The 14,616-nt window shown below is 34.8% G+C and overlaps 1 protein-coding gene across 1 annotated transcript in view; it reads left to right on the top strand.

Annotated features, from left to right (window-relative positions):
- The window catches only part of EDIL3 (EGF like repeats and discoidin domains 3), a 449,134-nt gene that overhangs the window by 323,279 nt on the left and 111,239 nt on the right, over positions 1–14,616 (top strand). The window contains exon 9 of the mRNA XM_064376103.1: positions 3,976–4,160. Coding sequence (XP_064232173.1) covers positions 3,976–4,160 — 185 coding nt within the window. The remainder of the gene's footprint in view (positions 1–3,975; positions 4,161–14,616) is intronic.

Below are 14,616 nucleotides of genomic sequence, written 5' to 3'. Positions count from 1 at the left end.
TAGAATTAATATAGAAAGAGTAATGTGTTTTGTTGAGTGGTCAAAGAAAGCGCAAGGAATTCTCAGGGGAAACTGGTTAGTTTTAGATGTGTCTCATTGTTTTGCATAATAACTATGATTTCTGTTTTGTAACAAAAGTTCAGTAAAAGGAATCTGGCTGACCTCATAAATTGCAGTTAAGGTTAGGCTACGTGACACAGAAAAGTAAGCTTTATCTTTGTCCATCTACCATGAGAACTTTATCTTTGTCTGTCTACTGTAAGAACTTTTTTTTAGGTTTTATGAAACATGTAAATTTATCATTCCTCCCAAGGGGACAATATTTCAATACCAAGATTGCTAGTATAAATTCATTCTTGGATCATTCTTAGCTGGCAACCTGCTTATTGTACAAATAGTGGTTATCCAGCTTAAGGATAATCTATCAAAGGACTCAGAGTCCCCCAGGAACATCAATATTAGATATAAAGATGAAGACTTAATGTGTGGATCTTACAGTGGCCCCATTTCAATATAGCTAGATTCTGAACGAAATAGAAAATTTTTTCTAGGCATTTCACTTGTATTTTTGGTAGTTGTTCTTATATTTCTGTCATCACAATTTACAAACTATCTTTGCCGTAGTGGCCTGAAATTATTTTGTTCAAACAACTGTGAAGAAAACTAGAAGTGCATGTGTGCTCCACTTTTTAATGTAACCCTGAAGTGAGGAAAAACCTTTACCAAACCTAAAACAATACCACTTAATTAAAAATAGGAGAACAACTCCCTGCAAAGAGACAACTGTGAGCTTTTCATTCATTTCTAGAGGTTACCTATAGGTTAAAGCGCACACTTTATATCCGTTTCTCTTCCTAGATTTATTTGTGTTGCCTTGAAAAAGAATGATTTTCAAGCAAATAAAATTTACTATTAAAATGGCCAATTTTTAATAAGTCCATTACATTTTAAGAATTAGAGTAATTTGGACAGGCAAGTGAACCTATTTTAAGAATCACATTTTCATATTCTATGTTGGTATATTTTTTAAAGCAAACAACATTTGCTTTAGTACCATTAATTATCCTAACAGAGGTCTTTTCCTTATTTTGGTAATTTAATTCAGTTTATTTACGCCAGTTATCAGGATCCAGTAAATCTTAGCAGACTTATTGCTGTACAGTGTTTGTATTCCATGTCACTATATCATCACAGACCAGTGTCATCCCTAAGCCATTTATCATAAAGCAATCAAGAGGAAGCCACACTATGATGAGGTCTGCTGCAAGCCACATGGTTTTTAGTTGCTTAACATCACCTTCCACAATTTTTCAGTCTTTTGATTCATGAGGGTCAGTCTTTCATATATGGCATGGTTACACCCCTAAGATGTGAATATATTTTACTTCCAAGTTTGACAAGAGGTTACACCTGACACTTTACAGGTTTTATTTTCTCAAAAGGAAGCAATGCTGCATGTCCCAGCACAGCAAATTGATTTTGAACTTGCATGCAGAGAGTAGATGCTTTTAAAAACCAGAGCACTTCACTATAGAAATACCAATTTAATCATTAACACTTCATTTTGTTCAAGTGCTGGCCACACTGGTAAAAAGAGTTAATTAATTTATATGCATGAAATCATATGGATAAGAAGTAAAATTTGTGGCATGAGGCACATTGACAGAGAGGTTAGCTATAACACTTGGAAATAAACACTAATGTAATGTACCAAATTGTTTTCCACAATCCAGTGGAACACTGTAAAACCTTATTGCATTCAGTAAATTGTTATTAAAATCTTTCACCCTGCCTAGAAGATCAGCAGGTAATCTCTTCCCAGACACTTCTAAAGATCATCTCCTAAATTATCTGAAAGAGGTATGACTTAAGATGTTTGGAATGTAATAGATTAGGACCATAATTAGAGGAGGAATATTCATTATGAACAAATAATTATTTGGCACTTCTGAGCTAAATACTAGACAACAGAATGGCTAGGAAGTGAATTTTATGGCTAAGCAGAAATGGTCAAAGTTAAGGCGTTCCTTTTCCATTCAGTACTGTATTATATCACAAAAAGAGGGAAACAACTACCTTTCTTCTTCCCTTGTATCTCCTGCAAACTAAGCCAAGTTTTCAAAGACGGGGAGTGGGATGCAGGCAGAGGCAAAGATGGGGATAAAAGAACAAGTCAGTTTTCAATGCAGACAATTCATGTTACTATGGAACTAACTTCCTGAAGATAAACAGCATGCCATTAAGCCTGGTCGAACTTTCTATAATCTTAGAGATTTGTTATGACTTTTTTTTCATCCAGAATATACATGTAGGCGTTACAACTATCTTAATCAGGAGGCTTCAGATACGTATCTCCTATACCAAAATGTACTCGTGTTAAGACACACAGCCCTCCATGCCATGTTTTCCATGTTTTCATAGGATATGCATTACCTAGATGGTGGAGGTGAAGGGAAATATGAGGAGCCTCAAGAAGGAGAAGTAATCTAGATTGACCAGGACAGAAAGCAGTTAGTTATAGCTAAGAGTTGCTGATCAATGAAGAGTTCTAAAGCACCTCTTTTGTAGTTTAGACTGTCAAAAGGGTCTAGTTTTAGAAACTGTACCCAATTATTCAATATTATTCAGTACTTGTTGATATGCTGATATTCGGGAACTTACCATTGCCATCTGTCGAGATGAGTTTTACAGAAATCGTACAAATAGCTAACATTGACTGAATGCTGTGTGCCAGCAGTGTTTCTAAGTACTTTATGTTTATTAACTAATTTCTTAGAACACTTCTTTGAGGTAGTTTCTATTATTATCACCATCTTAAAAATGAGTAAATTGAGGCAGAAAGTAATTAAATAACAGGGTAAGACCACACAGCTGGAAAATGGGACAGCAGAGTGTGAGGAGAAAGTACTGGGTTGGAGAAGTGTCCTCGTTTCATCTTTGATTCCTTGATAATCAAACTCACCTTGTGAGTTACTTGACCAAAATTTAACAGCCAAATAACTAGCCCCTGGCTTGTTTTGTGATAGAATCATGCTCTTTATTACAAAATTTGTGAAGAGCATTTGTCACAGTTGCAATTCAAGATTGGGAAATTGTGTGTATATACATACACACACAAACATATGTACATGCATATAATTTTTCAAGAACAGGCAAGCCAAAATTTTGACCATATTAAACTAAAAACTATATGTGATAGATTTGAGAATCTAACAAAAACACCTAAACTGTATAGGTTATTGAATATGATTGAAATAAAATAATTTTTCAAAGTTTTGTCCAGGAGTAGTCCAATTTTGGTAGAATCATCTTATTGTTTTCTGTTATCTATTAGTTTAAATTACACTTCCACAATGCCCAGCCCATGGTATACACTCAGTAAATATTAGATTCCTGTCTTACAGAGGAAGCCATTTTGGTGTTACAAGGATCAGTGATAAAGATTAACATATTTCCTGAAAAACAAAATGCTATTCAGTTTAAAATATAACAGTGGAGCAGTTTGTGAAAATGACTTTGTACTGAGGGAATTTTCATTTGCAGTAATATGAAAACAAATAAAGAAAAACAAATATACTTTGTGATAAAATATCCCATTTTTAAAGGCACAATGAAACTGTTGAAAACTAGGGAGCAGTCGGGAACCCTCTCGTAATGAGACAGGAGAGAGCATTTCAAGATTGTTTTCATTGTGCAGGATCATCTGCCACAGAAAAGTAGTTTAAATTGTCTGTCTTGTTTTCAATTTTTCCAAAATATATTCTGACAAAATAGCTTGAATTGACTATCTTGTTTTTCGATTTTGTTTCAGATTTATTTCTGATTATAGCTTTTTTTTTTTAAATTTAGATGCTTTCTCTTTGGAGGAATGAATAGCATTATGTTTAATCTTCTCTTGCCTATCCAAAATGAACACAGAAAAGTTCCAGGGTAATAAATTGTTTTTCTCATGGAGCCTTTCTCATTTTATCTCAGGTTGTTCTGAACCTTTGGGTATGAAATCAGGACATATACAAGACTATCAGATCACTGCCTCCAGCATCTTCAGAACGCTCAACATGGACATGTTCACTTGGGAACCAAGGAAAGCTCGGCTGGACAAGCAAGGCAAAGTGAACGCCTGGACTTCTGGCCACAATGACCAGTCACAATGGTTACAGGTAAAATTTTCCAGAACTGTTTCATTACCCACCGTTTATCTTTCTTCAAAGATTTACTGTTGATTAGGTGAATGTCAGAGTCGTTACCTTAATACTAATTTAAATGTGCCTTCATCTTTGGCTTAACTAAATTGGTGAAACACAAATTTCTTATGAAGGCATGTCTGTCGGCTATTTTTACACTGGTGTTAATTTACAGATGCTACTGTCAGCTTGGTGCAGGAGATTGCACCAGATCACACTATGTGTATGTCAATTGATTGATTAGGAGAGCATTTGCATCTTAACTCTCATCCATTCTAATGTTTTGTGTTAATATTGGCTTTGAAAGCATGACAGCAGGAATCCAAAAGGTATTGAAATCATGCCACTGACCTGCATACTGTACACATAGAATCATGACTCATGACATGTTAGCTCCTTACCTGTGGTTGCTAAGCAAGGAAGATGTTTGATTACATTCTCAAAACGAATCTTGCTTATAGAAGGAAATCATAGATACTGCAGAATTTATTTATCATTTGCAAATGACGTGAGGTTACAGTCAGTGCTTTTTAAAACAATCTTCATGAAATTCAGTTATTTGTGGAGCACGTTTAAATATGCACAGGTTTGTTAATGGCTTCTGTGGCAAAGAAAAGTAAGACAACTTAATTCCGTAATGAGATCACTTTAGAGTGAAAGGTACAAGTTCTTTCTTGTTGATTTTTATGCTGTATTCATGAGTTTACAAACTCTAATTTCTGCATTTCCAGAAACTATGAAAATGATTTAAAATAGCTAATTGTACCCCTATCAAACAGGATTTGCCAAATCTGTAACTCTTCTTATCAAGTTACCTGAAATTTGCAATAGTCTCTCCTCTCTGCTCCTCTCTTCTTTTTGAGACAGGGCTCACTCTGTTGCCCAGGCTGGAGAGCAGTGGTGCAATCATAGCTCACTGCTGCCTTAAACTCCTGGGCTCCAGTGGTCCTCCTGCCTCAGCCTACCGAATAGCTAGGACTAAGCTGCACATCACCATATCCAGCTAATTTGTTTTTCTTTTGTGGAGACAGGTGTCTCACTTTGTTGCTCAGGCTGATGTCGTACTCCCAGCCTCCACCAATCCCCCTGCCTCAGCCTTCCAAAGTGTTGGGATTACAGTCATGAGCTACCACATCAGGCCTCTCTTTTCAGTTTTTTCTTCAGTTGGCCTTTCTTTTTCTTATACTCACAAGTAGAAATACTCACTTTTTTCTTACTTTCCCTTAACATTCTTTATTGATGTAGAGCTTTATTCAGTTCTCATTAGCTAGCACACATTTTGGGTAATCATGTAAATCTTTCTTCTATTACTGTTCTATGAACTCTTTGAAGGTAAGGAGTATGTTTTCTGATATATCGTCCCAGCACCCAACCTTATAAATAGCAGTGCCAAATTTATTTGTGATGTTTATTTGTGATGAACCTGATAAACCTAGAAAGCATCACATAACATGATAAGTGGTGATGATGCATCAGTGAGCAACACACTGTTTAAGTTCTTAAGGCATTACCTCTTGCTTAAAATATTCCTTTTATCTGGCTTAGCTTACACTATATTCTATTCTCCTCCATCCTCGTAGCAGATGTTTCCCAATGTCCTTTCCGGGTCACCCTTTTCTTCCCCATTATCTTCCTGCTAACATCTGTTTCACCAACTCCATGCACTCACATTAACTGATTTAGCAAGTACTGGTAATTTCAGCTGTGACAAAATGACTCAAATATCTTAAGATCATGTCCCTTCTTACCATCCCCACTGCTACTTCCATCATCTGTGCTACCACCCTCCTTCATATGGCTTTCACAGAAGCCTCTTAACCAGCTTTTTAATTTCTGGTTTCACTCTTTAAAAATTCATTTCTTAAGTTGTAACTCCTGTGTGTTTTATTCTCAAAGGCAAATATGATTCTCTTACTCAGTTGTTTAAAACTCTTCATGATTTCCTCTGTTTCAGAATAAAGTGCAAGTTCCTTAACGTAACCTAGGAGTTTTTGCATGATTTGGCCCCAGTTCGTTTCTTACCCCACTCTTCTAAATTTGCTTCTACTTAAACCAAGTACCATCTTCTCATTCCTTTATAAATGTCCTCTTGCTATAAGAAATGAATGGAAAGAGACTCTACCCCCAGCATTATCTGCTTTCTGTTGTATTTAAATCCTTCAGTTTCAGTTCAGCTGTACCTTTCTCTGGGAAGGTTTTGCTGCCAAATCCATTCTGCCCACGTCTGACTTAAAATCTCTCTCCGGTATACTACTACATCCTCTGTAATTTTGTCACATAGCATTTTCCCACTGTGTTGGAAGTTGTGTTTTTAAGTTAGGCTGTTTTTTTCAAGAGGCTGAGACCATGCCTGTCCTGACTTTTTCAACTCGTTGTTCAGCATCTAACTAACCTGACACATGGTGGGCATTCCGTAAAGATTTGTTGAGTGAATAAATGAGTGATTCATTCCAAAAAGAATTCAAGTTATCCGTTTGAGCCGATAGAGCATATAAGTTTGATCCCCAATTTAAGAGGCTATCTGGTACATATTCTCAATTTTTTAATATTTGCAAGATAAATCTAAAATTTCTTGTTGAAGAGCTGGCCTTTTTTTAAATTAAGGAACTAAATTTTTATATTACATTGCCATCATGAAGTTTTCAGGTTCTAACTTTGAAGAAATCATGGAAAATCTCCTTTTCATCTGTTAGGCTTGACAATAATGAATTTAATATTTTTCAATGCTGTGTATTCTACATATTTAAATATTCCAGTCATATATCAGATTGGCTGCATATAGCTAATGTTATTTGTGGGTCATAATGCTGTGTGGAATAAGGCAAACTATTTTACACCCCATAAGTAATTCAGGAGGGTGGTAGAGTCTAGAAACATCTACAAAGGAATTGCAAATGGCAAATTTCCTTGGAAAGATAAAAATCAAACAGATATTTTTACATGAATCATGGTGTAACCTTCAGTATGAGCCCCCATCTATCACTTTGTTCAAGATGATTTTTCAGCTATCTTCTTAAAATCACTTGCATGCTAAAATTGATTCATTCCTTTGATAACAGATTTTCTGTTAATTCAAGCTCTCATTCTTCTAATGTATCTAATTTTTGTTGTGTCAAAACATATTCAGACTCTCCAAAGCAGATTGACATTTTTTCTTTTCTTTATTTATTCTCTGACATCATGCCAGAAAAAGGCCCAGAATTGTGACTATTTTTTAGTGTTTTCCCCTCAAGAGACTATAATCTGTTCAATTGTATATTGTTAAGCTTGTTAGTATTTTTGTTGAAAATAAGATTGACATTTTCATAGATAACCTATGGGGTGATATTCTTCTTAGGTTGTTTATATAGAGGCAATGTAGAGATCAATTTTTGTCCTGAATTTATTTATAAAATGAGATGTCCTTGAATTAGGTATATTTTTGACTAAAATGCATCAATTCTGAGCAGTAGCTCCTCAGAAGAAAAGCTATGTCTGCCATTTAAAAGCCCTTCCTTCGTTATCAATCTCTTGCTAACTTTTTAAGAAATGTCTTTTACGTACCAACTAAAAATGTGACCCTCTAATACAGTTTTACTTCAGTTTAATAGGTTTTTCTAAAATCTAATCAGATACCTGGCAATACAATTGTAAATTCAGCCCCCCACAATACCCTTATGCCTAATTGTGACATAGCTGAAAGAATTCTTATGTGTCCTTTTGGGAATACATATGTATTCAAATATCATTTTAACATTGTATTCTTTTTATTACTCTAATGTTTTGTCTAGTCACTTCTATAAGATCAAAATGTCTGGAACTTCTCAAGCAAATGTTCCTGTGTGATTGTTTTAAAGAGGTGATCCTACCTAATTGGTCAGCTTCCTTGACTTACTGCTAATCATAAAATCATTAGCTATTCCTATCTGAACATGGCAAAAATGTGTGAGGGCCTCAGGCAGCCCTAAACCGGAGACATTTCTCAGGCCTCTGTATATGATGTTTTGTAAAACTTTAAAATTCAACTAATACTTTGATCAAAAAACTCTACCAATATGTTTTCCAAAAACCTCCCAAAGGTTACATTTTAGTTTTTAACTTTCAAAAAAATCTTACCAATAGTTGGACATTTCTAACTCACGGTTAGGCTAGATATTAATCTTTGTTATAACAATAAAGTGACATTTAACTCAGAGATATTTTTAGGGTAAGACTAGGTAAACTGTAGTTAGTTTCTAAACAAAGGAGTCAGAAATTGTGTGGGATTTTAAGGTGGATTAAATAAAACAAGTAACAGAACAGTGGAAGCATGCAGTAGGTACCCAGTATTGGATAGATCCCTTCTGTTCCTTTCTGGTGGATTGTGTAACATCAGGAGAACAGAATTTGATACCACCAATTTTAATCAAAAATGAAGGTTTGCATATGTATTCTTCACTTCCTCCAAAAGGAAATTTCCAATAAAAGAATGAAATGTAAAATAATACATTGTTAGATCATTGCAAACTGTAGATAGTGTTGATAAATTACATATATTGGCATTGGCCCATAGAAACTTTGAAATGTCTTTATCTAGGTTGCATGAGACATTTCAGCTTCTTTACCTAGTAGGAATAACTTAAAGTGAGTACTTTATCATTTGCCAGTCTTCTCCTCTGAAACTACATTTTTATTAAAGCAGTTATGTGTTTTTAAATCTATTATCACTGGCTTTCAACAGAAAGATTAACTTCTGTTTTTATATATGCTCAGATTCGACAAACTGAAATTAAACATTGTTAAGATGCTTAAAGACATTCTGTGAGGAGCAGGAGCATTGCTAATGATCATGCTGTCAACTGTAAAGATATCTACTGATTCATTTTGGTTTTGTTCGAGGAACTAAGCAAACTGCACTCTGAGAATTAACCTGGATTAACTAAAAACTTATTTTAAAGTAAAATGCTACAAATTCTGTTATAATGAATACATTGTACATGTATTCTTTGCCATATTGGTAGTTACTATACAAAATGGATAGTTCACTATCCATAATTAAATCTACTAAAACAATTTTCAGATTTCACAAAGGGTAACATAATATAAATGACTAACGGGAAGGAAAATGTCACAATTCCACCTAAGAAATTACCTTTTGGTCTATATCATAAGACATTTGCTAATTTAAGGTAATCTGCATAGTATTTGAACTAAATTAGTAGAATTAATAGAGTTGTTAGACTGAACATTTTAGTGTTGACCTTTGTCAAAATTGCATCTAACCCTACAGATTTCCATTTCAATACTAATTTTGTGGATATGCGTAAGAAAGCAATTGAATTTAAGCTTTCTAATTAAATAAGCCTTATTTAATTTAATTCATGTCAGATTTTTAAAAGGGATTATTCTAAACATAAAATTTATAACTTCCTTAAAGCCATTAACTTCTTCTGCCCTCTGGACAATTTATTTACAGTAAAACTAAAGAAGAGGTTTTCAAAATTAAATGACCACCAGGCCACTAGGGAACATTTGCCAATATGAACGATTATTCTGATGTTCAGTTCATGGTTCCAATATTTTATATTTATAAAGGGTTCACCTAAAAAGAAGATCTAAAAGAGATCAAGTAATGAAAGTTATGTCCAATTGTGAGACAGCTTCCATTCTTCTATAGTATTGATATATTTTGGAATGTGTTAAGTGAATTGAAGGATACTCACACTTTGCTAGGACTATAAGTCATCTTTCTGTATTTTTAAAAAAAATTTAAATCACATACAGTGAATAAGAAATCTTTTTGATTTTTATAATTGTATGATGTCAAAGGGAACCCCCACTATCCAGTTAGAAAAAAGAACTTTAAATAAACAAAACAAAATTGAAAAAACATTGTACAGAAAATACTTAGAGCTCAAAGAAAAGTGCAGCCAATATGAAAGTAGTATGGCAAGTGCATAATTTGAGGGACAAAATATAGATGTCAGGACTGACAAATTATATCAATAGTCTAACATCAGTGTTCTTTCTTTTTCATGGAAAATGGAGATATTACAAAAAAAGATCAAACCCCAGCCTATTTTCTCCTTTTAAAAGCCCTCACACCCATAATATTCTGGTATCTAAATGATGACTAGATGAATCCAAAGAAATCAGAAAATTATCAAGAACATCAGGTGATTTCTTCATAATGTAGCACAAGTATGAAGCTAACAAAAAGTCATATAGCAATTATTGAACCAAATATAGCCATCTAAGCTTCAAATAAACCTATAAAATGTTAACTTTTGTATAATGAATAACATATCTACTTAATACCCAAAATATTGCCTCTGTGTTTCCCCATCCATTCTAATTTTAAGTAATTTATTTGATTTAATGTCTTACATCTCTCTAAAAACAGCTTAGAAAACAAACACTTCCTTAAGACAAGGGAGTAAGATATAGTAAGTGATTATTAAATACTAACACACAGCACTTAGATACAGAAAATCATAAAAAAGGCCCAAAGGAGTAGTTTCTGCTGGCAATGAGAAAGAAATAGATCGGCTTCAGATACAGGGTACAATTTCGGAAAGACAAGCTCCAGTGGTACATAAAAAATGCATGGAAGCTTTACGGTTTGGAGGTTATTTTAGATGATTTTATACTTTTTTAATTAAAAGAAGTATATTTGAGGCACCTGTTAAAACAAAACACAATGCCAGGTGCAAGGAACTGAAAGGCATATTCAGTATTGTATCTGCCTGCGTTACTGATGCCTCAATTGTCATGAACTCAAAATTCCAAAAGCAAAAAACAGAAATTTAGGATGTTGGATGCTTCTGCTTATAAGTGGTATAGAAACCATTGAAAAGCAATGATAGAACTTAAAAGAATTCAATATGCACAGCAGGCCAGCTCCTGTTTTATGATAATGCAAACTAGATGACTTCTGATTCCTGTGTGTGCAAATGAAATTTCATTTGTGACATATTAGTCACCTTTGTAGTAACAAAACATAGCTGTAAGAATGGTAAACATTCTCTTCTAAAAATATGAGCTGAAAATATGCCAATGAGTAAAATTTAGAACTTGGGAATACTGTTTCAAATATTATGAGCATTTGTAAAGGCGTTTAAATAAAATTGGAATCAATTGTAATCAGTAAACTCATTTTATCTTTAAAGTAGCCCTCCCAGTGAGATAAGTTATGTCTATTTTATAATGAAGAGTCAGAGAAGCTTGTTAAAGATTGCATAGCCAGTGATGGGTCTAAAGGGGATTCAGCACTTTTCAGGAAGACTATGAGGTGATTTTTACCACAGTATTTTCTAGACTCATGATTGAAGTGACTCATTTTTTAGGGGATATCTGTTGGATTAGGAAACCTCTCCAATGCCCAGTCTTGATCAACACAGATCTGGTCACTTACCTTGTCTTGAATAAGAGCTCCCGGTGAGTCTAGGCAGACTCTGTAGATTCTGGGGATCCAGCTTGCTATCTAAATTTGTGGTGCCACAGTATGACAATTGTACATCTCTTCCAGTGTTACTGAGCATTGAATACACACATACACACATATGAAACATTTGGAAAAAGCAATTCCTCTATTTTTGGGTTAAAATAAAACAAATAAAAAATAGGAATGGAAATTCTAATATTTTCTCCCCACAACCCAACAATATGTTTGTTATTCACACTTTATGTCTTAGAGAACCCTACTCTGTCCATCAAGCTTGCTCATAGTTAAGCTCACCTGGCTCCATTGCTTTGGTTTATCCCAGAGACTTTCATAGTATTTCCTCAAAGCCAGTGATGCTATAATAAGAGGTAGTAACTTTTTGTTTACATTTATGATTGTAAATATCCCTCATTTATGAAGTATTGATTTCCTAGCTGATGTAAACATAAAATAAATTTATTTGTGGAAAGTTTTGCATTCATTTATTTTTAATTAATAAAATTAGCATTTGTATAGGGACAACATCAGTGAAGTGACTTTCAAATGTCTAATGTCTTTGTTCGTTTTATGCTGCTGTTATAATTCTTTAGAATAGTGTGTCTTCTGGACCTAGCCAAAGTCTTTTCTGAATTGATCTTTGGTCAGATTCTTCTCTGAGATTCTTTAAGATGTGGCTAAGGACATATTTATTTGCTTACAGCTTCTGGGTAATAACTTTCTGGAATTAGTTTATATTTTAAAAAAATAGATACACATTTTTTTGGACTAGAACAGATTGTGACCTTAGTTTTAAAATCAACCAAAGTTTTGACTTCTTAACTAATTGCTTAGGTTCTTGCCCAGGGCCAGTCAAAATCTGAATGCTGCTCCTGCCATTTGACCTGCCTTCTACTTCCAGCAGTTTCTCGTATGTGTCTGACTCCTCTCCTCCCCTGACTTCTTCTCCACCTGAGCTTTTCTGGGTGCTTGCTGATTGGTTTATCTACTGGTATGGTTTGACTGTGTCCTTATCCAAATCTCATCTTAAATTCTAGCTCCCATTATTCCCTTTGGTTGTGGGAGGGACCCAGTGGGAGATCATTGAATTATGGGGGCAGTTTCCCCCATACTGTTCTCATGGTAATGAATAAGTCTCATTAGATCTGATGGTTTTATCAGGGGATTTCCTCTTTCTCTTGGCCCTCATTCTCTCATTTTCTCTGTGGCCATGCCTTTCGCCTTCCGCTGTGATTGTGAGGCCTCCTTAGCCACATGGAGCTGTGAGTCCATTAACCCTTTTTTTCTTTATAAATTACCCAATCTCAGGTATGTCTTTATCAGCAGCATGAAAACAAACTAATACATCTACTCTGTGGTTTTGCATTCCAACTCTAGCCTGCCCTCTGAAGGGTAATTGGTTGTTTCCTGGCACTCCACTTTCATTTCTGTTGAAGTTTCAGGAACTGCCCTGGCTCTCATGGTACCATCTGATGCCACTTTGACTTCTGGCTTCTCAGTACATGTGGGTCTAGCTTGCTGCCATAGCTGACCTCCACCTTAGGCTGTCCACCACCCTCAGTGCTAGTCCTTGTTGTGAATTCAAAACTACTCTCCCAACACAAAATTTCCATTATCCTGATGACCCTTTTGCAGATAGTTCCACTAACAGATTTGGATTCATCTGACTGCAGACCCAGTTTTCAAAATGGCCTTCTTTTTCTTCTTTGATTTTAAACTGATCAAATTAGGAAAATGTATATAGCACTCTTTCATCCTAAAAATGCAGTCCTTTAAAACAAGTTACATTCTCTTTCTCTCCAAATGATAAATCGTATCATCATTTTCCAAAATATATCCTGAAACTCACTGCTTCCATAAGGTAAGCAGTGATTCCAAAAAACACAAAAGGTCCTATGCTGAAATACATTTTGTAAATTCTTTTTCCTCTTTAATGTTCTTCATTTTTCACATGCATATTAACATAAAGACTCTTAAGAGTCCTGTTGCCAAGAAATTTGTTTAACTCTATTTTTAGTCGATGATTTTCCAACTTATTTTTCATGGAGTGCTTTTTAACATGGATGAAGCTGGAAGCCATCACTCTCAGCAAGCTAACACAGGAACAGAAAACCAAACACCGCATGTTCTCACTCATAAGTGGGAGTTAAACAATGAGTAGACACAGGGAGGAGAATGTCACATAGCACGGCCTGTTGGGGGTGGGGAACAAGGGGAGGGATAGCATTAGGACAAATATCTAATGCATGCAGGGCTTAAAACCCAGATGTTGATAAGTGCAGCAAACCACCATGGCACATGTATACCTATGTAACAAACATGCACAATCTGCACCTGTATCCCAGAACTTAAAGTAAAATAAAAAATAAGTAAAATAAAAATAACTACCCTACATATTATTATTTGTATAAATTTCCCTATCTAAAAACATGGAAAACACAATTTTCAGACATTACATGACTTAATCCTGCAAATGGCAGAACTTGACCCAAAAATCTAATTTCTCCCTTTTCCGTTGAGTTCCATTTTCTCGTGGCTGTCTGTGGCTGACATCACGTAGAATGTGGTTTAACCTTAGCAGCCTTTTTTTTTTTTTTGCATCAATATTTTTTTCAGTATAGTACAATATATGCAAAATATGTATATCTGCAAACTTGGTTTCCCAGTACACTGCATGCCTCTGTTCCTACTTCATATAACAAGCAATTTCAATTCTTTGTTTATATCGTGTAAGCCAAGCATTTGAAATTACCTAAATGAATCCAAAGCATTGCTATCATTTCATCTTCAGAATGGTGTACATAAGCTAAAGAGAACCCAGTTATACCTGAGGAGTAGTCAGCCCCTGTCATGAATAAAATGAGTCATATGCATGGGCCACTCTAAGCAAGGAAAGTAACAAATGAACACTTTTACCTGCTGAGAAGGAGTTCCTAAGAGAAGTTTACAACAGTACACAAATATTTATTTGTCACTCAAATGGGAACAAATTTCTGTCCTATATCTTAAACTGCATTGAACTTTCTTTAAAAC

The sequence above is a fragment of the Aotus nancymaae genome, unplaced genomic scaffold (assembly GCF_030222135.1).
Source record: "Aotus nancymaae isolate 86718 unplaced genomic scaffold, 86718_ANA_hifiasm-v0.15.2.pri h1tg000014l, whole genome shotgun sequence".
Taxonomy (NCBI): Eukaryota; Metazoa; Chordata; class Mammalia; order Primates; family Aotidae; genus Aotus; species Aotus nancymaae.
The sequence above is the reverse complement of the archived record's forward strand: the minus strand, read 5'-3'. Positions and strand labels throughout refer to the sequence as shown.